The 26,182-nt window shown below is 48.2% G+C and overlaps 1 protein-coding gene and 1 long non-coding RNA gene across 4 annotated transcripts in view; one reads left to right on the plus strand and one right to left on the minus strand.

The window, feature by feature from the left end:
* Positions 1 to 48: 48 nt before the first annotated feature.
* Positions 49 to 25,771, plus strand: LOC122463360. The gene is made up of 2 exons (XR_006286624.1): positions 49 to 118; positions 20,717 to 25,771. It is a non-coding gene; the product is annotated as an uncharacterized LOC122463360 (long non-coding RNA).
* Positions 9,031 to 26,182, minus strand: part of LOC102941038 (argonaute RISC catalytic component 1) — a 46,502-nt gene continuing 29,350 nt past the window's right edge. For all 3 annotated transcript variants that reach the window (XM_037881782.2, XM_037881784.2, XM_037881785.2), the window contains 8 exons: positions 24,940 to 25,124; positions 23,811 to 23,970; positions 22,083 to 22,173; positions 18,270 to 18,464; positions 16,852 to 16,986; positions 15,512 to 15,613; positions 13,759 to 13,958; positions 9,031 to 13,115 (listed from right to left, as the gene is read on the minus strand). In XM_037881782.2, coding sequence (XP_037737710.1) covers positions 13,007 to 13,115; positions 13,759 to 13,958; positions 15,512 to 15,613; positions 16,852 to 16,986; positions 18,270 to 18,464; positions 22,083 to 22,173; positions 23,811 to 23,970; positions 24,940 to 25,124 — 1,177 coding nt within the window. In that variant the 3' untranslated portion in view covers positions 9,031 to 13,006. The remainder of the gene's footprint in view (positions 13,116 to 13,758; positions 13,959 to 15,511; positions 15,614 to 16,851; positions 16,987 to 18,269; positions 18,465 to 22,082; positions 22,174 to 23,810; positions 23,971 to 24,939; positions 25,125 to 26,182) is intronic.

The following is a 26,182-nucleotide window of genomic DNA, read 5'->3' on the forward strand; positions in this document are numbered from 1 at the left end:
GGAAGCTCCACCCACGCCCGCCCGCCGGTCGCGCTCACTTCCGGCGAACCGCTTCCGGCTCCGCCCCCTCCCCTCGGCTCTTCATCCGTGACGCGACGAAAGGGTGTGCCCGGAAGTGGTAAAAACGGAGGGGGGGAATGATGTAAAGCGGGGAGGGGACCTGGGGTGACGGCGGGCGGAGGCCAGCGTATGGGAATAGCCCGGGGCCTCGGACACCTGGGTTCCGTGGATGGTGTCCCCGGCTCTGGCCAGTCGGACGCCTGGGTTCCGTTCCTGGCTTGGGGCAGGAGTCCGGCTGCCTGGGCTCAGGTCTTCGCACTGGCTCAGTCACTCCGCCTGCAGAGCTGTAATGGGGGGGGGTCCCGTGGGGTCAGGGAGGCACCAGCAGGGTGACTAAGGGGGGCGGGGGAGTCGCTGTCACTGGGGGGGGAGGGGGGTTTCTAAGCAGTTTTAAAACCAGCTCAGTTAAAGTCAGAGGTTTGCTTTGGGGCACCCGCCTGAGTCATTCCCGCTGGCCTGGTTTGGACCCGTTTGTTGTCCCCCCTTCCATGGAGGGGTCCTCACAGGGCTTTTTACCCCTGAGGCGAGAAAACCGGCTCAGCGTGATGGTCCAAATGCCTGCGCCCGCTTTCGCCTGCTCCAGGTGGCTAGTGCGACAAATCGGGGGGTTCAGTTCCGTCTGTGCCATTTCTGAAGTGTGGATAACTTTGTTACATGTATTTAGGAAATGACTGTGTCGTGGCAAGCCTGTGGGTATGTGGATGTCCCAGGAGTTAGCGGAGTTGTCAGGGCAGGCCAGAGAGTATGGTGAATGATCAGCACTCAGTAATTGTCTGCTGTAAGTTAAATGCTTGAGGACGGTAGATTTGCTCTGGCTGGGAGAAGACACTTCCTCCGTCTGAGTGAAGGACAGTGGGGGTTTGGGGAGTAATGGGAAATTACTAAAAGGTAGAACAAAAGAAGCAGGAGACCCCAGCTGTAAAGGGTCTGAGAGAGGGGAGGGGAGAGAGCTGCCCCGGAGAAATGAGCTGTTTTGCCCCAGATTAAGATGAGGGAGGCAACTTGCGGGGGGGGGGTGCAGAGAATCTTGCCTGTCTACAGAACACAGATGATCTCCCAGGGGAATGGGAAGCTACTGAGGAACATTGCGTTTAGGCTGTCCAGTTGTTTTGTATCATCTGTACTCTCCTGTATTTTACGTGATTAAATATAAAGTAGATTGAACAAAGTGTGTGACTGATTCACAACTATTGCATGCCCCTGAGAGAGTTAAACTGTAACCAGAAGCTTCACAGCTGCTGGATGGATTTTTGGCATTGGAGTTGTGTTTAAATACAGGGAGTGAGAAGGGTCAGGTTGGGCCCAGAGAGTCTAGGTAGCTGGGTGCCAGATAGATCTGTACCCTGCATATGTGTCTAGGGTCCCTGCCCCTGGGGCAGTGGCTGGACTCCATTCAGGAGCTTGAAACACCCTGGGGATCCATAGCACAGAGGTATAGGCTTTGTCTACACTGGCAACTGAACAATAAAGCTTTTGTCTTTCAGAGGTGTTAAAAAAAAAAAAAACATACCTCAAAAGAAAAGTTATGCTGACAATAAGTTCCTGTCCCCATCTCCCCCCCCCCCCCCCCCAAAAAAAAAAAAAAAAAAAAAAGCGTGAGCATGCTTTGTTGGCTGGAGCCTCAACAAAGCAAACGCAGCTTCTTGGGGCTCGAAGCTCTCTCCTGCTCACAAACAGTGGCTACGCTGCATGCCTTTTAGCAGTGGCATGGCTGTAGCAACACAGCTGTGTACTGTAGACATAGCCTTAGATTCTCTCTCCTCACCGCAGTCTTAGTGGGAAGAGGTGCTTGCTAGGATCTGACAGCTAGTACCAGTGCAGTTGCACCACTGCTTGTAAACAGAACATGATGACTCAAAGCCAGAAAGGAGAGAGTTTAAATAGAAAATAACAACAGAGGGGGAAAAGAGTGATGTGGAGCTAAATTAAATGGTTAAGGAAAGTAGGACTGTACTAACCCACAAGAGACAACTTTTAGGCTCAGTGAATTTATTCTGCCCCTTTATTTTATTGTCCTTCTACTGCTGGTCCTGTTTAAATGAAGTGAAGGAATTTTAAAAACACCTTCACCTTTTATTTCCTTTTTGCATTTGTCTCACTTTAATCTATGAAAAGTAAAGTCAGTTTCACTTTTGCTTATCCATGGGTTCCTGCTCAGATGTTCAGTGCTGTACCATTTGAGATGCAGTGCTTCTGTGTTTGTAAAATAGCTGTCTTGTCTCTCAAGCTGTGGACACATTTATATTGGTCTTAAGTTTTCTATGGTCTTTCTTTTTACCGCATTTAAATTTTGGTATAAAGTGGACCATGTACCTTTAAATCACTGGCAAAAACAAGAGAAAGTAACCTGAAATTTTCCAGAATATACATAAAATGCATCAGCAGCTGGCTTTTAAGGGTGGAGGAAGTGATGCCTATGTGCAGTTTATAGTCCAGATTATTAATGTTGGAAGATGGCAGGATGACATGTACTAAGAGACATGTTATTCTCTGAATAGACGTGTAGAGTGTTCCTGAAATAAATCCTCAGGAGCAACACTATTTTTTCCTCTTTTCTTTTAAAAACAAGCCAATCCACCATGGAAAATGGATACACACATCAGTATCTACATTGCTATGGCTTAACCCCCTCCTGAACAACCAGCATGAATTACTTTTAAGGATCACAGTTGAACGGTGGAAAAATGTGTGTGGAATAAAACTCTTGGGAAAGGAAGTAGGGGTAGAAGAAGGTTCAGCTGAGACTCTCATTTATGGTGAATGCTGCAGAAAAAAGGTCAGCAGCCACTTGTGTGTTTCTGCATCGAGTTGCCATCTCTTCCTGCTGTAATTAACTCTGCCCAATGCTGGCTGCTAGCCCCAGCTGATACTAGTGCTGGGCTTGGCCCTAGCTGCCCCGTTTCTTCAGTGATTTAGGACAGGATTATTTCCTCCCAAGAGCTGGGAAAAGCTACATGGGCAAGTTTCTGAAAATTTCTTTATATGCACAAAAGCCAGGTGCTGTTCTTGGAATTAAAGCTGGTGCTCACTGCACTGCCAAAGCAGGGAGGTGTGTGTGTTTGGGAGGGGGGAATACGCTTTCTGCCATGCTAAACAGATGGAAAGCTGTAGCCAGAGCAATGTACATTAAACAGCAGGTTGACAGGAAAATTAATACCCTGATTTTACATTGATTTTTATATTTGTACAGAAGCTGTTAGGATGAAAGAATTGGATCACAAAAAAAAAAAAAAAGCATAACATGGATAAAGGCCTTGTGGCTTTGAATAGGATGAGAGGAGGAGGTTAAACCTCCATCATCATGCAAATAGGCCCACATAAATGACACCAGTAAGGGGGGGGAACTCCAAACATCTGAACTAAACCCTCCCTCTACTTAAAAACAACCAAAATGTTTTCTGACACAGGCAGCCTAATATCAGAGCTGGACATAATGTTCTTGCAGCAGGGTAAACCACAGCTGCTGGTGGTTTATGAGAAACTTCCAGCCCAAGACAGATTCAAGGGGGATTCTAAAGAAATGCCATTATGTCTCAACTGAAAAGCAGTGGTGACTTCCGTCCTCATATTGACCTCAACGTTAAGGTTTTCATCTGCACCCAAAAGCCAATGCAGAAGTAACCTTATTAAACAGTTAAGTAGCAGCCCTACTTTGCAATAGTTGAAGCTAACTTCTGCTGTTATCCCAACACCACATTATGTCATGTCACTGCTGCAAGGGCTCTCCAATGCCAGAGATTTACAACAGTGAAAGCACTTGGCACACCTGTACACACAAAATGCTCACATTGGAGCTCAAACTGTTGCCAAAGCTACTACAGTTGTAGTTAGGCGAGCAAGGCTCAGACCCATTACATGCTGCACCAAATTGCTCTGCACTTCTGCAGCGGCAGCACTGACAGTTTAGTTGGGCCTGGCAAAAACCCACAAATACCCCCAGTGTGCCTCCAAACTGCCCTCCCTGCTTAAGACTCAAATCCATATGCTATTTCACTTTTGAAACTAAGCATTTACATTTTATATGTATAAAATGTGTGAAATCTTGAGTGCTTATGGCAGAAGAGTGCAGGAGGAACTACTGGGAAAAGCAGGAGATGTATCCCGTGAAACTGCCATGGTGCAGGGAGTGTTCTGGGTGGATGCAGTGGACTGGGTACAGCTCAAACAGGATGGCTAGTATGGACTCTGCATGATGGTTAGTCACAATACTACAATTCTCTAGTGTAGACAAGGCTAAGATACCAAGCACCTCTGCCAGCCCATGGGGTTTTTGCTACCACAGATACACAATAGGGAGCATACCTACAGCAAAGGGTCTTTGAACAAGCTTGTCAGGGGCATCAGTTGTATAAATGAAGGGGTAACATGCATTGTGGCATGCAGGAAGCAGAGACACAGCAACAAGTTGAGGAACAGGAAAGGTTTTATGGAGGCATAATGCCAATGCTGGAAGAGACTCCAAGCCTAAGAGGAACTGAGTCAGAGGGAAGGGCAGGGGCAGTCAAGTTCAGAGAACAAGAGAGATGCTGACTCCCCCACAGCAATAGACAGAGGGAACCACTCCACCCAGTTGTGCAGTTTAGAGAATGATCTTTGTTTCCTGGACCTTAAAATATAACATAGGTCTGGATTTAAAAAGGTTATACCCCTGCCACATGGCTGGCAGTAGCCACAGCCTCCAGTGGCTGCTACTACTACGATTACAAGATGTCCCCTAAAACTGAAGATTTTGACTATGCCATAAGCTTACACTGGCCCCTGAACTGTGCTACAAGCTTGGCCTAGAGTCCCAAAGAACTTGAATGACAAAGATGGTCTTTAGATATTCGCAACACAATCTTAACGCTGACTTTTGGGTTATCCTCATTTTTCCATTTGTTCAAGACTCCTGAGAGGCTGGGGCATCAGTTTGATGAGGATAAAGGCTGACATTAACTAGGGAAGGTATTTTTACACACCCACCCACCCCTACCTAATTTGGCCCTTCAACAGTTTTTCATATCCTACCTGCAAGATTTTCCAAAGCCTGCCAAGACTTCAGGCTCACCATAAGCCTAAAAAAAGACAAACGATGTGCCAAGGCATTGAAGAAGCACTCTCCACCAAGATCAACAACTTGAAGTGGTGAACGAGTTTGCATACCCACGGTCCACTATTGCAGTCAGCCTCTCACTTGAAATGGAACTCAACATCTGCATCGGAAAAGCTCCCACTACAGTATCTAGACTGAGCAAGAGGGTCTGGCAAAACAACAAACTGACAGAACGTACAAAGATCTGTGTGTATCATGCATGTGTTATCAGTACACTTTTGTACAGGAGCAAGGCATGGACTTGATATTCTCATCAGAAAGAGGTTCAACAGCTTTCATATGCGTTCCCTTTGTCAAATCTTTAGAATCTCCAGGAGGAACAGTCACCAACACTGAGGTGCTCAAATGGGCCAGCATACACAGCATGCAAACACTCCTCAGAGATGCCTCCGCTGTCTTGGGCATGTATGTTGAATGAATGATGGGTGCATCCCAAAGGACACCCTCTAAGGTGAATTGGCATCTGGAAAAAGATGCAATGGATGCCCAAAATTGCATTTCAAGGATGCATGCGCAAGCGAGACCTCAAAGAAATGGACATGGATGTGAATAACTGGGAAAATCACACTCAAGACCACAGCTTTTGGAAACATGAGCTTAACAAAGGTCTCCGGCGTTCCGAGAGGAAACCATCCAGCTTAGCAGAGGAGAAAAGAGCTCGCAGAAGGCAGAAAGGGTTGAAACACCACCTTTAAATGTGACAGATGTGGCAGAAATTGTCTCTCTCAAGTGGGTCTGTTCAGCCATGGTCACGGCTGACCAAACCAACTGAGTAAATTCTTAACCTCTCAGGGGCACATATACGTGGTCCCTGGAGACTGAAGGATGCCTACTCTCTACATGCAAGATGACTGAACACAGACTGTGCACTTTATGGAGTTGGTGCAGGAACTCCTTCGTGCCTACGGCAACAAAACAGATGAAGCAAGATGTACTGCTAAATATACTTCAGATTTTCCACAGACCTTCATTGCTGCCTCAAGCAGTGGGAGTTGCATCATTAGCGACATTTATCCTCTCCTTGGAAAACTATTTGCTGTAGGAAAACTGCTGTACAATATTATCCAGGTAAGTCTCGTTCTAGGTCTGACCAGCTCTTCCTCTCACTGCTGCTTTTTGGAATCAGGGTCACATTTCCTAATTTTAATTGAGGGGGTGCCCATTTCAAACAAGGCTCTTCAGTTGAGCACTGCTCTGCCTGGTCAAGTCTGGGTGAGTGGAGCTCCTAGGGAAGATGGTTACAGCATAAGAGAATGTCTCAAACACTAGGAGTGGAGCTTCAGGGGCTAGCTCTCAGAGAACACAAGTTACAGGATCTAGACTTTGCTCATGGTACGAAGGGTGCCAACTGCCCACACTGGAGCTGGTTGGATCAAGTTTGCGCCTCACACTCATTAATCCAAGAATAACATGGTAAAATGACTGAAAACGAAAAGCAAACATTCTCTTTCCCTAACTGAAGTCCTGAGAGGAGTCTCTTCTCCCCTCAGTTTAAGAGTAACTCTTATCCTGAACAAGCTCGTCAGGTATATTCAGTTGAGGAAGAACACGCCCTGCCACCTGCACACATTTTAAAGTCATGCAAGCACATGAGTTTCTGCAGTTTACATGAATACTGTCACCACAACCAGGTTTGTTTCTCTAAGGAAGCCATTTGTAACACAAGGTTGCAGCTTTTTTCTAAAGTTAAGTTCCATCCACCTGACAAAGGACACAGCCTGAAGCTGAATATTGTTCATTATCCACTTCTTCAGCATAAGAGATGGCTTTTTTTCCTGAAGTATGCACAGTTCAGAACACAGAGTCTAGAGATTTTAATAGTTAGGGTCATCCTGACTAAAGTACATTTTGTTCCTTTATGAAACGGAAAGTACTAATGGCCAAAAAACTGTTAACATTTAATAACAGTATTTTATGGATTCCCTATGTAATAAGTAACAATTAAACATGTCTGTTGAGCTTGAGGATTCCATTAAAACCTAATATAGTTCCACATTCTAATATATTTAATTCAGCTGACTACGGACATCCCACTCAATAAACGCTTGCTAAGAGCAGTGTGTATTAGCACCAAGGTGGCCTACCAGCATCTTCACTATCAACCCATAAGTCAGAAGCTCCCAACTCCTGAAAATTCACTCCACACTAAACCTTGGAATATCTCAAGTTTCAGACAATGTCCCCGTGCCCCTTCTCTGTGTCAGCAGTTCAAGGTCATGGTGTGTTTCTGGAACCTGATTTATTTTTTAATATGTAGCCCAGGCCTTTAATCTCACTGCTGGTTAGTTCAGAATGCAAACCAGGGTCTCAAAGATTAAGAATAGCAGATGCTAACTACCACTTGGAAACTGGCATGTGTCCAGTCCATTTTTTCAGTCCTTTAGACCCATTCATCTAAACAGGACCCACGCCTGCAAACCTTAATCTCATGAATAGTCCTTTTGAAATTACAAGATAAACACCTACTTTGGATTATGGTTTAGTAAAATAGATACAGCACATGGAAGTAGCAGGACAAAGATTTGTATGAGTACTTCAGAGGCATCCACTCAAAAACACACTGTAAAGCAACTGTTCCCTATGCTACAGCTTGACAGCAAGTAATTGCTTGGTGTGGTTATTAGCAATCAAACACCTTATTTTAGAAAGGGCCTTATGTTATTCAAGAAGTCACAATTACAGCTCACCCACTAAATTCAGTTTTAAAAGTTATGTCAATACTTATAGACAGGGCAAACCACAACTAGCGCCGAGTGCCTCATTAAGAGATAAACTACCTACTTTCACAGACCCCAAGCACTAAGGTGCATTGCCCGTGGCTGTTGAGGGGATTAAGTAGTTCATAAAGAATTCTGAAGATGGAAAGTGCTAAATATTATGAAATGGCACAAATCTAGAGAATGAGATTACACATACAAACCCACAGGAAGCCTGAAATCAGTTGTTAATGCATCTTGAAGCCAGTGATGTGGGATAAAAAAAATCTAGTGTATAGAATGCAGTGCAGCTAATTTCTGTCTTAGCTGCATACTTAAATTGGAGGTCTCCCCTCTACCAAAACTTTGTTTGCCCAAGTAAGATCTATGGCCCTGTTCTATCTGGCTGGATAATGAGGTTTCACTGTACACCTTACAAACTGTAAGTTCCAGAACAGTACAAGAAATAAAAAAAAATTCGGCAGGAAGATGTAAATTACACAAATGGAAGGGAATTCCTAAGCCAAGGAACAAATATATTCAACTTAATATTTAAATATTATAGTATTCCCAAATTGGGTTTTGTAATTAAAGTCATAACAAAATCTACAGAACATGTATTTGCCTACGTATTACCTGTCTGGAAACCATTAACGTACTGGGATCACAAGCCAAATAAGAATTCTGGAACAAGTTTCCTTTTCAAAAACGTATACTGCTGTTTGATGTCTAATAACCTAAGAGTTTAAGTCCAACTGGAGTCAGCATTGCCCCAGAGAGAGGACACTTCTTTATTAATAAACTTGGATTAGTTACCACGTTCCAGGAAATTTTAAGAGAACTATTTGCACTGTTTTCCTCTCATGAAATTAAAACAGGCTGGAAACCAAGGAGACTTGGTACCCCTGCAGTATTTGATGCAATCCAAGTACAGCTGAGTGTTTCTGTTTGTACCTGAGCCCTTCTCGATTATGCTTCTACCACTTTGTATATGTGGTTTTCCCTAGGGGGTTCTCCCTGCATCTGACTCAGAAGTGTCACCCCAACATAACACTGGTTTTATTTATTAGGTCTTCTGCCAGCAGTTACAGAATCAGACACTGGGGACCGCAAAGTTAAAATTGCGAGCATAAATCAGAACCAAGGCAAAAAATCCACAGAAGCAATAAAGCAAAATATAAATACAGTGTTCTGGAACTCTTTAATTCATTTTTTTTTTTAAATAAAGAGCTGGTTATGTATTTTCTTTTGGCCTAATCCAAGGATATCATTACTCTTTACCAATCTTAATTCCCCTCATACAAAAATTGATATTCAACCTTTAAAATAGAAGCCATTATTTTCTTTACAAAGTAAGTTGTGCTGCTGCTTGTTTTTTTTAATAAGTACTGTACATCAGCTGCTCATGTCTATTTAACAAATGGACCACACGAAGTTCAATCTAAAGCAAACACACAAACACAAGGAAAAGAAAAAAACAAAGCAAACAGAGTGTCTCATGAACATCTATGTACAGTTCAACAATTGCTTGAATAAGGAGGTACAAAAGGGGTTAGAAACTGAACACAAAAGCACTGGAGTCCCCAACAGTTTTCTTTCACAAATATTTTGAAGTGCAAATCACAAGCGCAAGATATGTATTTCACTTTTTTATTGCTGTTCTGCTGTCTCGCTTCCCCTCCCCAAAAGAATCAACCCATTCTTCTATTTGCACTAATTTTCTAAAAAGAAAACTTCATTTTTGCAGTGTTGAACACTTGAGCTTATAAAGGTTCAAGCTTTTCAATACTAAGTATCAGAGCATCTCAGACTTGCAAATATCAGAACACCCTCTCTGTCCTCCTCCAAGTTCTTTTGAGGTATGTTCTGCCCTCAGACACCCCTAGTTGTTCAGATATAAGCATAATGTAAACAAGCTCATTAAGCGACTGACAGTTAAATTTAAGTTATTCCATCTCCCACAGAACTGCAAGCACTTGGCAATGTTTCCAGTTGTACAAGGGACGTGTGCATATTCAGAAAGTCACAGGAGCTGTCTGAGTTGCTTACATGGGATTTGTACCTAACTATAAATCGTGATATGTATATGGGTTAACACCTATCTGCCCTGGGCAGTAAAACACACAGCACCCCGACATGCAGTTACTTCTTTATACTTCAGACGCGAAAAGGGTAGAAATACAGAATACTGAAGCCATGTTAAAGGTACAGTGCATAATCCAATATACATAACATGCGGGTAAATCTAACCCATTGAAATGTTTTGGAAATGGAAACATGGTTCAGAGGGCAAAGCAACTACAAAATTTATTTCATTTTTTTATTGGTTTAAAATCCAGCGTGCATGGGGTGAGATAAGGGCAGAACATGATCTGCAAAGTTTTCAGTGGAGCACTTCACGAGCTATGAAGTTTTTGTGTAGTTATAAGTTGTTAAAACCAGGTCCTACATCGGTGTGTCTTCATTCACAGTTCTCTATGAACAGCCACCTTACAAATGAGTGCAAATCTTAAGGTCCATGTTACATTTCAAGTCTTAGTTAAAAAATGTTTACAGAGCAACAGGCTGTTTCTGTAAATGCCCCCACACACTCACTTCAAATGGTTAAAATGGCACGTGCTAGGCCACAGCTACTAAAAGACATTTCAGCATTCCAGACCCAACTAAAACAGTAACAAAAAATAAAACCTTTGACCTTACAACAGCAGCAAGGTACGTTCACTTGTAATGCTGGTGAATGAACTGAGTTTCAAAGAGAACCTCAACCTAAGCACAGATGTGGAGAACATGTGGAAAGACACACAACAATGTGTGACCTAAACTGAAACCCAATTTTTATCCTTAATTAGGAGCTTTCTACACTACAAGATTGGGTGGGTTTCTCCCCTCTGGGATCATCCTTTCAATGAATACCAAGCGGAGTTCTGGGAATGGAGTCGAGAGGTGCTGACTTCGTGTCACTATGCAGGCACTTCTATAAAGGAATGTAGGCTTCTCACTTAGTGTTGATGCATTCCCTACTCTCTAACCCCCGCTTGAGAGTTGGGTATCCGACCAACCACGACCACCACCCAGCCTCCTGCCTCTGCCCTGTGCAAACAAACAGCAGCAGAGTTTGATACAAGGTGGAAAGGAGACTATGATCCAAACACTCTAGTCTTGAAAAGTACAACTGTTCTAGATTTAGGTTCTTCACACAGTGTGGCACTGGTGGGCTCAACAGTTAGTTTGCATAGCATACTGATCTTTTAACTCACAACAAACATGGTGCCCAATGTGTGAAGGGGGGAAGAGTACAAATAATTTATTGTATTAGAATAGAGTGTGATGGTGAACATGATCTAAATTGATTTTATGAACTACTAGCAAGGCAAGTTTAAATATCAGAAGGTATGAAATAAAATGTGCTTATAGCAATGGGTATTGGTGGAGCACAGGGGTTGCTAGGCTTTTAAAACTGGTTTGCTTTGGCAGTAAAATCATAAGAGCTGCTCCCCTTGTCAGTCCAGGAACTGAATGGACAAAGCATTCCTTCTCCTGAAGAAAATCTGTGGTGCGTGCTTAAATATTAAACTGGGATAACCTGCCCATTTATTATAACTAGTGAGTAGCTACCGCAGCTTTCCGTGCAGAAGGGTCATTCCACAGAGCAAAAGGAGTTTAAAATACCGTCAGCGTGTTACTGTTGGGGGGAAGGGGTGGGAGGGGAACCCCATGCTTTTTCCTTTTATGAGCACAAATCAGTAGGAAATTCCCAGTGACAGTAAAACGCATTTCATTCTTCAGAATGATGAACAATCTGGCAGCATTTCAGATTTTAAAATCCCCGTGCATGAAACCAATAACATCTGTGGTACAAAGAGCAGTAATACCTAGCAGCGGAAACTACCACGACAGTTTGAACATGCTGGAGTCGGGCACGTAGTAATTTAGAAAACAAACAGCCTATAAAGATGTGATGGATATACACGACACATGGGAGATACACAAGAACATTACAAAGGAATACCCCAATGCTGCATGGACTGCAGTTAGTAATACACTCATTGGACAGGAAATACTATAAATTTCTGGCATGAACATACAAAGTCTCAGGAAGTGCAGGGATGTAAACTGACAATGTTAATGACTTGTGAATTTTGGCAACAGACTTCGTATCATATAAAAATAATGCTTAGTAAAAAAAATCCCGATGTGTCCATCATTATAGAAATTCAGAAAAAAAAACTAATCTGGAGATTTCTGTCCTCATGGGATGAATGCCCCCATTTGTCAGAAATGCAGTTTTAAATAACAAAATAGTGTGCTGGAAACAAAAAAGGGGTCAGCAGCTATTAAACTTGTCCTATATGAAAGTGCACGTCTTTCAATGGAGTTTAACCATTGTGAGGTTGTGATCTAACACCACCTGTAACTTTATGAATATAAAATCAACTCCTTCAGATGGAAAGATGGACCACCACCAAGACAAGATTCCTAGTTTTTTCCTTACAAGATAAAAACGTTGAAATTTTGCAGCATCGTAGTAAGGCACTCACCCAAGGAAAAGTCTGTGACTGTTGCTTCAAATGGCAGCAGCTAACTAGCTTTTAACATAAGGAAGACAGATTTCATCAGTTCTGAGCTAAGTGCTAGGGTGCCTTACGTTACATGGGGGGGAAATGTTAGTGTTAGAATTTTTCTATAAACTAGTTTTTTTCCTTCACCCATTAAAGCATCTTGTATCCTAAAATATTAGTTTATAAATCTAGTCTTCTGTTTAAGGCTCTAAAAATCCCCCCACCCCACCCCCAAAATACCAACCAGCATCTGTTTGGCAATGGAGGACCAATTCCTTTGTTTTGCAGTCAGAAGTCTATAGTGTATTGCATTTTAAAATGAAAACCTGCTTCTGTTTCCATTTTATCCCTTCTTTAAACACCTTCATTGGTTTGGTCAGGTGGAGATTTGCAAAACCAGAAAAATAATCAGTCTCTTCCCATACTATGAAGGTGTCTGGTGTCTCTCCTGCACATGGTGTTGGTCTCCTGCCTCAAGCGACGCTGCCTGCCCTGCAGTGATTCTCATTGGAACAAACAAGGTGTCTCAATGCTTCCTTTTTTGTATGGCTCCTACAAATCTGAAAGCTTTCTTGAGTGAGGTAAGAAAAGTTAGGCTTTCAAGCAAAGTACATGGTACGTAAAGTGTCCTGATGAACTTGCACAGCCTTTGCCAGCGCCTGCGGGTCTCTGCCATTGCTCTGTCCAGATATATGGCTGCCCTCTCCGCTGAAAGTGCAAAACACACAATTGGATCATTTAGCGTGTGCACTGTGGGAGAGTCGAGAACCTGTCAACGGGCGGGCCCACCTCATGCAGCACAGAAGCCCCCAGGGCAGAGCAGGAAGGCTGATGTAACTCAGACAGGCCCCCAGGGCTGTCTAGATTCGGCTGGCAGCCACCCCAACCCTCCGAGCAGCCCAGGATCAGGATGGCACAAAGGAAGACTTAAAGCCATTTTAGCACCCCGTCCTGGGGCTGAGAGCTCTGTGCACAGCCTAGAACTGCTCCCTAGGTCTGCTGCAGAGCAAAAACAGTACAGCCCCAGTCTACATGTGCTAAGACCCAAAGACCAGCTGGCTGCCTGTCCTAGCACGGGCATGAACCTATTACCGCCGCACTCTTCTCCTGCCCCTCCCCACACTTCCTACCCTGGAGGGGTCCTCTAGAGCAGTGCTACTCAAAGTGGTGGTCCACGGACCGGTGCTGGTCCGCGAGCCATCGGCTGCCGGTCTCTGCGCATGTTGGGGAAAAAAATTGCTGGTCCCCCACATCAGATAGCTTGAGAAGCACTGCTCGAGAGGACATCTGGCAGACAGCTAAGGTGGTGCCATGCAGCCCGTGAGCGCCTCTGTGCAGCGGCTCCACTCACCTGTCGTGCTCTTTGTCCACTAGGTGGTACCGTGCCCTGAATGCCACCAATCTGGCATAATATGCTGGTGCTGGGATGGAGACTGAGCGGGTGCAGCGCACGTAGGTGTGGCAGAGCTGGTACGTGAGGATCTGCAGCTCGTCTGCTGTAAACCGGTTGTCGTCCCAGAGGACGTAGTAATGGGAAGGTCTGCTCGTACCCTGGGAAGGAGGAGAGGGGGAGGAGTTGGAGATGCCATCTGAGTGTGTCTCGTGATCAGAGCCAGAAGTGGGCGGCTGAAAGGACATACACGTGCACTCCCACCCACCTGATCTAACTGGGAACCTGGCCAAAAGTCTGAGCAGGAGAGACAGATTCAAAGGCTGCATTGAAAGATGCTTTTTGCATGGGAACAAGCTGCAGAGCTGACAAAACAGCTGGGGAAGCAGATGCCCCAGTATCAGCTCTCTCTTTACAGACCTGGCAGAGCTTCTGTGTATAATCTTGCTAAAGAAGAGAAAGCAATGTAGACTAGGAGTTAGATCGAGCCAAGGGGAGTCGGGGCTCCTGTGTTCTGTCCCTGAGACTGCCAGTGTCTGGACCAAGGCAGTTAACCCTCTGTGGCTTAAGTTCAGCCCCATCTGTAATATTTGCTTCCCTACTCACGGGCTGGAGAGGCAGTGAAGTGCTTGGTGATGGTTGGGTGAATGAAGCTAAATGCGAAGGACTAACTGCAGCTGGCCAGTCCTTCCCCACCACACAGAGCCAGTGCATTGGTGGCAAGTCATTGCCATGGTGCCCAGGCTGGAATAACCTACTGACCCTTCGCAACGTAAGCTGTATGCTAGTGTGTTTGACCAGTGGCTCCCTCCAGCTCCTCAGTAGCCAGGAGCCTCCTGTTCTTGGAGCGAGAGAAAGGGAGCCAAAAAGCCTCCCTTGTGGAAGCACCGGCGGAGTTACTGCACCCTGCAGCACGCTCAGCTGCCAATGCAGCATCAGAATATTCATGGCCCCCTACAAACAGCTGCAGAGCAGACTCACTCTGCTTCAGCGGCTGCTAGAATGGCACTTTGCCTGCCCAGGCTCCATGCAAGGATGGGTTTCCAGGTCCCTCCTGACAATTAGGAGCATCAGCGGGAATTCAGAGCCAGAGAACTCAGGTGAGCCTGGGAAGCACAGAACCCTAGCTGAGGAGTTTTCAGCAGGGCTGGCACTTTGGGCTGCCTGTTTCCCAGGACATCCTAGGAAGAACAGAACTAGAAACTGCAGGTTACTGCAAACCAGCTGCTACACAGTATTCTGCCCCCATGGATAAACTGAAACCCCAAAGGCCAAGGACAAAGCTAAGCAATTAAGAATGGAGCACCCTTTGCTGCCCAGGACAGGTAGCCTCTATGGACAGAACTATTAAGCAAGTCTCCCCTGAGATGGGTAAGGACCTCCTCCCCTCTACAGAAATATCCCACAGCAACCCTGCTCAGCAACTGTGGAGAGAACAGAACCCCCTCACCCCCGCCACTGCACCAGCTGAAGCCACAGAGGGTGAGGGGGATTTCAACAGATTTCTTCCCACTGGAATCTGGCCAGGCCCTAGCGTTAACGGCCATATGCTGGGGAAAGGGAGGTTGGAATCTTTAATGAGGAGGACTGGACAAGGCAGGGAGACTGTAGCTGATCAGCTAAGGATGCTGGGCAGAGTCAGCAAACAATCTCTCAGGCTCCGAAGAAGGAAGCCCTGGATGGTGTTGCCTCGCTCAGGCTTGGGACGCAGTACCTGAATGCCTGCATGACTGCACAGGTAGAAGTCAAACTCGAATGGGTGGGTGATGTTCGTATCCACAGTTGTTCCGGCCGGGATGTTCCCGCTCTTGCCAATCTGCAGAGATTGAACAGAGACCCAAGCACTATATTCTCTGGTTACCTGAAGTGGCACAGCTCCGAGTCTGTCCCATACACCCCACCCACGCCAGCTCTGTCCGAGATGTATACTCCCCCGAGCCCTCTGTGCAAAGTTAAATAGCTTCATGCCTGGCAGGTTCCCAGCATGACCACTCATCTCAGCAAGAGCCAGGGACCATTGCTCTCCGTGAATCCACAACAGCAGGTTTCTTCCATAGCAGCTCCGCCCTGTAGGGGCCCTTGGCACACTCCCCTTTCCCAGTTACAGAACAGGTCTCTGCAGTGCCCCTGACAGGTGCTTCCTGCGTCCCCGCCCCTGGTGGGAAATGGGAGGAAATCAGGCCCTCTGCACAGGGAGCAGTGAGGGTGGCAGGCTTGCTAGTGCTCTCTGCACACACGACACTGGAGGACAGTGCAAGGGGTGACGAGGTGGAAGCAGATGGGGAAAGAAGTGCCCCAATGTCTGCACACTCCTACTGCAGAAATGAACTTCCAGTGGCCAAAAATTCTAGGGGCTCTGCAGAGAGCTTCAATCACCCCATACCCAGGCGTCTCTGTCATGCACCCACACACCTTCTTATGCCAAGGTCAACAAAAGCCTCCCTTTCCCATATCTTCCCTCCGATGGGCTCGCTGCCAACTTTGGTTTGGCTCCAAATGGGGGTTTCACTTAGGAACCCTACTAGCAATAGGAGGGTTACCCGATTTTTTTTTAAGTTAACCTCTTCCCTACGTCCCCCCCCCCCCCGCCCCCGGCTGTTCAGAACCCCATCACCACAGCCAGCGCCAGGGGATGAGAGCCAGGAAGAGAAACTGAGAAGTCCAGCTTTTTGCATCTTGCTGCTTGCATGTTGAGAACAGCAGGGATCAAACACGTTTCCACAGTCCCTCTCTCTTAACCCTCTGGGCGATTTTAACCCCTCAGGTGAGGAAATGCTGAAAAATATTTTCAATCTGACACTTGCTCTTTAAACATCATCCCTAGAGACTCACCTCCTAGGAGCACATCATGCAAGTGACCTGTGCCTGGCCTCTCAAGCCAGCACAAGAGACTTTGCTACTGCAGCCAGGGTGAGGGTTGCAGGTTCTCCTGTCAGGACTGCTCCGTTGGTTAACGCTACGCTTTCCATGCAGGTTCTTTTCAACAGGGCTGGTGACTAATCAATCATCCCCACCCCCAAGACTACCTCCCACGCCCAGCCTCGACATCCTCACCCTTTCGTTCTTATCCGCACAGAAGAGGCGGGTGTGGTGCCGTTTCTGGACAACTATGTACGTGATGCCGGGCTGATAATCCTTCTCCAGTTTGATGCAGGCGTCTCGGATTGCCAGCAGCTCATAGTGAAGAATCTAGAGGAGACCGTGTATAGAATGAGTGAGAACACACAGCTCTTCCCCTCCACTCTTTGGACAGAGCCAACACAGGGACCACCGCACCTTTACATGGCAGTGCTGGCAAGGCAGCAGCTAGTTTGCCAAGGGGCAGCTCCTTTACTGTATATTATTGGCCTAGCTTCCCTGGCACTAGTCTTCTCCAACCCAAGCAGGGAGAGGGAGCTTGGAACCGTGCTGCCCTTACAGCCAACGGCACTGAAGTAAGGAGCTCAGTGCATATGTATCTCATTCACAAGGACAGATATTAAAAAGTCCCAGCTCATATACTGTGATCATTTCCCCTACTCTTGTCAGCAAACATGTAACTAGGACTGTTGGCAACTAGACAACGGCAGGTCTCATTTTTCAAACTCGTTCTCTAGACTTCTTTCCGGTGTAATTCAGCAACCACAGCAGGGAAACCAGAGCTCCCTGGGTCCCTCTTCAGCAGCTCTGCCCACAAACACCGTTTCAGAAGCTCCCTCAGATCCCCAGTGCACCCAGTGACATTTGTTGCCTTTAGATCCATGTTTCTCAACAGCCGGTCTGTGGGCCGGCCCCAGTCCCTGAGATCTCCCTGACACAGGTTAGGGAGACAGCAAGCCGGATCCTGGTATCAAAAAGGGGGAGAAATGCTGCTTTAGAAAATTATTTGGGGGTGGGGAGAAGTGAGAGAGGCACTACTCCCTGCCCTTCTGGCAGCTGTGACTCCTCACTGAGGAGTGTGCACTGTGGACACCGAAAAACAAAGAGGCACCATCAGTCCCTGGGCACTTCTCTATGCAGAATAGGTGACAGCAGCCACGCACTTGAGCTCTTCACTTCTACAGACCCAAGTTCAAATCCAGCCTCAGTTGACAGGCCAAAGCCAATACAATGACTTCATCCCAGCCTGTCTATTCTGCTCTATAAAACCATCCCGCCGCTGTGTCTGAGCGGAGACTGACAGATGTCCAGCACGCCAAGCATCAGAGGCTACTCCAGTTATGATTGAGAAGAGCTGGCAGAGGTGCCCATGCAGAGCTTGCTCAGCGCCATGGCTAGCTCTAGCCAGAGGATTAGCTCTGCCCTTCCACACAGACAAAAAAGAATATTACGCACGTAACAAACAACTAATCCTGGGCTGTGAAATCTGAATGAGGCAAGTCTGGAGCTCCTCCTCTGAGTGAGTGCCAGCAAATCAACAGGGAAGAGTGTGCAAGACGCCCCAGTGTAACTGCAGTGCAAGCAGCAACCAGCCCCGCTGACAGGTTCCTTACCTGTGGGAGTTGCCCCTCCGGAACCCCATCCCGGTAGAAGATGATCCTGGTGGGTTTGAAGCGGGTGGACTTGTAGAACTGAATGAGCAGCTCCCTCACCATGTAGGACAGGTCCTCAATGATCTCCTGCCGAGGGCGCTGAACCCGTACCGTGGCACAGTAACGGCTTGGGTGGGCATCCATGCTGCCCACAACCTGCAGTGACAAAGCAGACGGGCCACGCCGAGCCATTACAATGAAAAGGGAGAGGGGGAAGGACATGCCTGGCTTGTCATGCTGCCTTAATAGGGATGCCCATGACCAAGTCCCCTTGGTCAGAGCACCATCCCCACTCCCGGAGCTCAGGGATGGAAGGAGGAGTATACAGAGAACCTATATCCAAAAGGAACCACTTCCAACAACCAACAACTGTGGTTCCCCGATGCTGGTCCACGTCAGTACTGGGATCTCAGATCACTGCTGCCTCCCCCCATTCCCACCATGGAGCCAAGGCTGCAAAGCATTCTTCAGAGGGACATCAAGGCCGGCTGGACTGAACATGGGACTGGGAGACAAGGGTTCCTGAGCTTCCATCCCAGGCTCTGCTGCCAAAGCCATATAGCAAGGAGAACATGCCATTCCCAGGAAAAGAAGTTCACAGATCCTTGCTAGGCATGTGCACCTGACAACTCTGTTTGCTTGTTGCATTAATAGAAATAAGGGAGTGGAACAGCATGGACTGTGTTCCACATGGCCCTCCACAAGTGAATTTACTATAGTCACCCTCTTATTCCCAGTTTAAATCAATGCAACAAAAAACACCCTCTGCAGAACCATCAAGCCCTGCAGATGGCTAGTCTGAGGAACTCGGGAACTTCCTGCAGTAACCATCATCTCTTCCCTGGGCAGCCTTCCTCACCCTCCCTTACTGGGCCAAGCGTAAAGGGGACATGTGTTGAGTCAGGCAGAGTTGCCCATTTCCATGCCTTTAAGTGCTGGAACAAAACCGCCCCCTCTGAATGTAGGTAAGGACACTTACCCACTTTTGTAAAGTGCTTTGAAACCCACTGAGGGAAGCTGCACAATGCTACATATTGTATTATCGGGCCAGGGGACAATGATTTCCAGAAAGACAGACCCAGGCTCTCTATTGAAATGCTGCTGCGTCAGGCTACATTGAAATTCCTGTTTAATGAACATCTGAGAGCTCGACTCTAGTTAGGTCCTTATCCCATGCCCATCACCATGGTATCAGAGCATCCTGGCAGCATTCTGAGCTGTTCAGGAATGACCAAAGGAAGCACTTCTGCCCAATAACCAACTCTTAGCTGGATAAACATTTTTAAAAGGCATCTGCAGGCTGCAAAGTCCCCTTGGACTCTGCTAACCCTCGGTGAACGGTCCTTGAATGCACCCACTCGAGCTCGGAACTACAGAGCATCTCAGAGAGCCAGCAAAATCTGCCTCCACTGCTTGCTGCTCTTCTGGTTCCTAAGGAAGTGACGTGGGTATGAGTCACTCTTCACTTTCCCCAGTTGCTAGGCAGCAGTCCTGGCCTGGGGTTCCTGCAGGAGTGGCAGGGGATTCAGCAAGAACATGCTCTGAAAAGGAGACCTTGAAAATGTCAGGGGCAGGAAGGCCAAGAGCAGCCGCACTCGACACTGACGCAGCCCTGAAGATGGTGTGAGTCACTGGAGATGAGTTTGTAACTAGAGAACAAAGCTGCCCGGGAGTCCAGGAAAGGGACGCGGGGGAGGCTGCCCCGCCATTTATGCTGGAACGATTCCCTCCCCCTATCGTGAGGGAGCAGCTTCCACGTCAAGACTTCTCACCCAAAGAGCTACTGACCCTCTTTCCAAAGGCTCTGAGGCTGCACCACTTGGGTAGGGATCAGCAGCATCAATCAGCTGGAGCTGGAGGTGCAATGTCCAGCTGGAGAAGACGCACTCACACTAGCTCTGATCAACCTAGTGGACTAAAAGACGCAGGGCTGTGGAGGCATAAAGAACTGCCCGAGTATGTACCGAGGCTTGCAGATGGGATCCTACACAGGGTGGCTAGCCCATCCCGGCACTTCCACCTTAGCCCCATCACAGCTAGCGTGGGTATGTCTACCTGCCCTGGAAATTACACTTCCAGCCTCCGGCTCAGACAGACCCTAAAGTAGCCAGTGTCAAGAGGCCACTACTGGAGATAGATGTTCATTGCTACACTAGAGCGTGTTTTGGGATTCATGCCTCCAACCCACCACATCCAGCTGAAACAGACTGAATCCAATTCAGGGCACATATCCCCCGCTGTCCCCCAGGTTGGGAGGGAACGGCAAGCGCAGGAGTAGGGAATTATTTGATGGGAAAGGGGTTCGTAGGCAGGATGTGTTTTCCAGCTAAGACCATTAGAAACAACTGGACTGACTGGTCTGCCCAACATCCACAGTGATTTCTTCTATTTCTTTTCTACTCTTCCAGGTCCTGCCTACAAGTGCGAAGAAACGGCCAAAAGCACTTGTTGCCCCAACTCCTCCTAATTAAGAAGAGGGAAGGCTCCCAAAGATGATTTCACATGCCAAGGAAAACCTGAGCTCTGAATCCTGGAGGGCAAAGGGTTTATGACGAACACCCTGACATGCTCAGTTATAAAGAGCGCTGCTCGAACCCCACAGCTTCCTCGGCTGGAACAAACACTGGGTGGGCATTATGTTACAATCCTGAGAAAGGGGCAAGCTGCACTGTCAAATTATTTCATCTTCCCTTCGTACCAGGCCAGCCCTGGTTGCCTCGGCCTACCAGGGGTGACTAGTATGGCAGGGAGGGTGCCTTCCTTCAGGTCTTGCTCAAGGTCAAGCCACGCCCCTGGCGCTTTATTAAACACCGCTGACTCCTCAGCAGGTGGTAGAAAAGAGGGCTCTGCTCCTCTTCCACAGGCAATATCTTCCTAGCTTGCTGCGACTGAAATTCACTTCTCCAGCCAGATAAGCCCTGCTCGTACTCGAGCGGCAGATCTGCAAGGCAAGCCCAGGGGTGAAATGAAGTGGGGCTGGTGATTCTGGGGAAGGGCGGCTCTTCCCTTTGTTAGTACAGTTAATGCACTGGGTACTTCATGGACAACTAAGTCAGCAGGACAAGCTCCCCGCCCTGAAGAGCTGATACACGGAGCTTCTCTGCCCCGCCGACATTCGCCTCTCCCCCAGGCTGGGAGCTCAGTCAGGCGCTGAGCTGGCACCTGGGATTCCCCTGGAGCACAGTCCGCAAGAGCCAGAGGCCCGGGGGCCGGAATGCTAGAACAACGTTGACAGTGGCGGCAGTGGGGGGGCAGGGAGAGGGCTGAATGCCATTGAACCAAACTGTAATGCTTTCGGTTGCTACTATTACCTCAACCCAGAGATGCTGCCACACACCCAGCACTCCTCGTTCGAGCCCCTGAAGAGGGGCTGAGATCTAGCAGGGCAGCGAGACCCCCGAGCAGCCCCATGTGCTGCATAGCAGCCGCCCGGAGAATCCCACGGCCAGGGTACCAACCCTTGGGTTTATCCCCATGGGGCCGGGCATGGCCAGTCACTTGCTCAGAAATTCCACACAGATCCCCCCCAGGACTCAGCTCATTTCAGCACCGCCACCATCCAAGCAGTAACATTCGCAGGGAGCAGAGACAAGCCTGGCCTCTGTCTACATGCCTCAAGGATTCTGGGCAAGCCTGCTCTGGCTGGACGGCACGAAGGGTCCAGCCGAAGCGCACAGCCTCAGCTTCGTGCGGACGCCAACCCTCCCCCCAGGGCACCAGAGCGGCAGCTCCGGATGCGGTGCGACTGCGCTCCCAACCAGAAAGGCAACTTACAGCCGTTATGGAAGGCTTCTTCCCATCCCCTGCTGGTGGGTGAGTGACATCTGCACCCAGGAAGATCACTGGCTGCTGAAAGACCGCCGAGCTGATTGGAGAGAGGAGACAGGGGAAAGGTTTGCCGCTATTCCAGTCAGAGTCACCGACTGCGCTGGGGTTACTCACATTCGCAGCCACTGAGCTATAGGGAGAGGGCAGACTGCAGTGAAGAAACCCCTCTCTGAATCAGTCTGAAAAGGTCTCAGCCACTGCCTTTTCCTGTGGTTTGCACTGATCTTTGCTCATGGCGTTGCAACCCCTCTCTACCCTGGCTTGGGGCACCCGCCCCCCCAAAGTGTCACAAATCAGCCACATTTCTAAGCTGTTTGGGTTTAGATGCATCTTTGCACCAGATCCCAGGGGTGAGCAAGGGCAAACTAACAGGAAATACCGTGACATGCCCAAACCAAACATTTAGGCCCCAATCTTGCAAACACTCAGGCATGTGGTTAGCTTGACACACTGGGTAAAGTTAAGCATGTGTTTCACATGTATGAAGTCACATATCTGCTTAAGTCTTTGCGTAACGGGGGCCTTAGTCTGAGTCATTTATCTTAGTGACAGAGAAAAATACAGACTCAGGACCTGCCAGGAGTAGGGATTCCTTTTCAGAACAGAAGGGGAGGGATAGTTCAGTGGTTTGAGCATTGGCCTGCTAAACCCAGGGTTGTGAGTTCAATCCTTGAGGGGGCCATTTAGGGATCGGGGGCAAAAATTGGGGATTGGTCCTGCTTTGAGCAGGGGGTTGGACTAGATGACCTCCTGAGGTCCCTTCCAACCCTGATAGTCTATGATTCTATGAACAGCCCCTGTACTAACTTTCTTCACCAGCTGCACAAGCTGCCTCTATTGCAGAGTGGGAATTCTTTATTCACATAGAACATGGCTTCAAAGTTCTCTCCTTTTGACTCTTACGAGATTAGACTGGTGGCCACAGCCTAGCTAGTGGCATATGCAGCAGCACGTAGCTCAGGTGTCTCGCAGGGGAGGACTGGTGGCAGAGCATTCTCAGGGAGGGGCTTTTCGCTTTGAAATTCATTTCCTTGCCTCAATTTGGAGCCTAGATTCAGTGACCTTCAGGATACTTTGCAAGACTTCTATTTTTCCCTGGGGGATAGGAAGGGAGGAGTTTGTTCTGGGGTAGGAAAGGTTTTTTTTGAGGCCTGATCTGTTCCAGTGCCTTTTTGACATGTTTCAATCAGTGCTGGTCACTTGCCTAGTGACTCTAGCAATGGGGGAGGGGGAGTGTCCATGGCCATTTCTGCAGTTGACTCAGTTTCCAGGTTCATATACAAGGCAGCACCTGGGCTATATTTCATTCCCCTCCTCCCCCCTGCATCCCAGAGACAGACAGGGGATTTTAACAGCCACTTGCCAAGCTCTCCTACTGGTAAGGCCAGACAGAGAGAGGCTGGCACAGCAGGCTCTGCTGGGGACCCTGGTTTGGTCCCTTGATCCCAGCCCCACAGGAGCAGAGCAGAAGCGGCATGCTGGGAAACACGAGGGAGGAAAGCCCTGCATTACTCTCCAGCAGCAGCTCCCCTCCTGACCTCTTCACCAGGGCAGAAAGGCCTAAGAGGGAAAGAGCCCACAGGGATAAAGGGGAAGGGAAGATGTGGAAGGCATGGGGGGCAAGCCCATCCCACTGTCACGGGGGCCCAAGGTGGGCAGGGGACTCGTACGTACCGCTGGTGAGGCACGAGGATGTTGTTGATCCCACCCAGCTTGACGTTGATTTTGAGGCAGAGGTTGGACAGGGTTTGCGGGGAGGTTTTCACCACGTTCTTGACCTGAACGCACTGCGTGGCCATCCCCAGGAGCGTGTCCCCGACACGCTTCACCTCCGCTGCCAGCAGAGAGGCAGAGCGTTAACACCGCAGCTCGGAAAGAAGGCACCTAAAGTACGTGTCTTTACAGGGAGAGCTGGGGCCACGAGTCGGGACTCCTGGGATCTACTCCCAGCTCAAACAGAGAGACCTCGGGCAAGCCACTTCACTGCACCTCAGGGCGCCCATCTGCAGAGCAGGGATAATTCTTCCCCACCACAGCGTTAAACTGAGAGATTTAATGCCTGTACAGCACCAACGCCCACAGACCCTTCAAGCCTTACGGCCACAGGGTCTACGTGGCAGGCTTTGCACGCAGAGGCAGATCACTGAGTGGGAAGACGGGACACAGATTAAAGGCTGTTCTAGGAGCAGCTCTCTTTACCCGTGTTCCCAGGCGGCTCTTAACAATCCTAGACGCTTTTCACCATTTCTATTGCTCCCTTTTGCATTTCATCTCCGTCTGCAGGTCAGCTGTTGCTGCACTCCTGAATCCCATGCTTATTCATAGAGTCTAAGGCCAGAAGGGCCCATTAAGAACCACCGGTCTGACCTCCTGCATGGCACAGGCCAGAGATCCCCACCCAGTGATTTCTGCATTGAGCCCATAACTTCTAGTGGAGCTACTGCACCTCTTTTAGAAAGACATTAATTTGGGATGTAAAGACGTCAAATGAGGGAGAATCCGCATGCTCCTAAGTCAGTCATCCCAATGGCTAACACGCAGACACGGCTGGGATACAAATGCTGCTGAGGGGATGTCCCAATCCCACAAGAAGCTGCTTTCATCGGAATCCTTCTCTTTTTAGCATGAAACATTTCTAACCAACATTGGCATGGATCTCCCCTCATCCTGGCTCCAGAGCACGAGATGGGAATCAGCAGCTTGCAAGATCAGTTCTCAAATCGGGAGCGGATGGTTTCTGGGCGGAGCAGCTGACACAAGAGACTAAAGAATTTCTATGACAGCCCTCCCCACATGGATGTACCATACACAGGTGTTTTCCCTGGCAAGATGACGATGATGAGCTGGAGCCCGGAGTAGGTATTTTTAAGGTGTCGGAACATTGGCTCCACGCTGTCCGCACCCTGTGCATATTTGCAGAAACATGGCTGGCCTTGGATCGGCATCCCTGCATCCTTCGAAATCTTGCGCAGCTGGTCTGTGAAGTTCCTGTGCCAAGAGGGAAAGGAGAAGTCAGTCCCTATGCACATGTGGTTTCTCCTAAACACGGAGCACGGAGCAGCCAGCAGCTGGCGTGTGCAGCATGGAACGGGAAAGGCGCCCATTCCATTCCCACTACTTAGCGGGATACTGTGACACTGCAGCCTGACCGATCCCAAGAGGAATGGAGAAAGGGAGTCACTCCCCAGCCCTCAATCAACATGCCTTGTGACCAAGCACAGAATGACTGACACGTGTAACAGCTGAGCGGATCCAGCCTGGCAAAGATCTTGCCCATGCTGCGAGGAATTTATTTTGACGGGTGAAGTTACAAGCAGCTTTTATTCATGTGACAGGAAAGTGAGGGTGAGCAGATTTGCCTTGCAGGCTGGTGGGTTTCCACAGTTTTGGGAGCACTGATGTGACTTGTTCATGTGTTGCCAAACTCGGGAGAAGTTAGCGTTCTGCATGTGATCAGCTCATCCAGTGGCTTTAGGCATCTTCCGTTTGAAGCAGACACACCCAAAAGCCTGAACTGGAAGCTCAGGATGGCTACTCTCGACCTGCTCTTTAGAGAGGTCACAAAAGACAGAACTTCCCTTCGACTAGCTGCAACTCAAGTAGCCAAGTGTCCCCAATAAACCTATTCAGAAATACCCCAATTGTCCCACCCAGTAGCCGTGTCTCATCTATGACTAACAGTGCAAGGAGTTTAAGTGCAAGTGAGGCCAGAGGCAAATACGCAGGGGGGATGGGAGCAACACTACCCAGAAGAGGATTTGATTCATCTGTGGGTTTGCTGGGAGTTTAAGATCCAAAGTCAGGGGTAACATTGCCAGACACCAAGCAGCCTCTCCCACGCCTCAGCTCCTCTCCGTTGTTTAACAGAGGACAAAACCCAGGTTCATCTATAAAAGCCTTTCCCAAGGACAAGAGTTAAGTGGCTGTCAGTCAATGGATAGGATGTTCGAGCCATCTGACTGCTCCGTAATACACCAGCGGTGGTAGGGTACCATTGCCAGCTAGCCATGCATGAGACACATGCTCCTCCAAGCACCACCACCAAA

The sequence above is a fragment of the Chelonia mydas genome, chromosome 19 (genome assembly GCF_015237465.2).
Source record: "Chelonia mydas isolate rCheMyd1 chromosome 19, rCheMyd1.pri.v2, whole genome shotgun sequence".
Taxonomy (NCBI): domain Eukaryota; kingdom Metazoa; phylum Chordata; order Testudines; family Cheloniidae; genus Chelonia; species Chelonia mydas.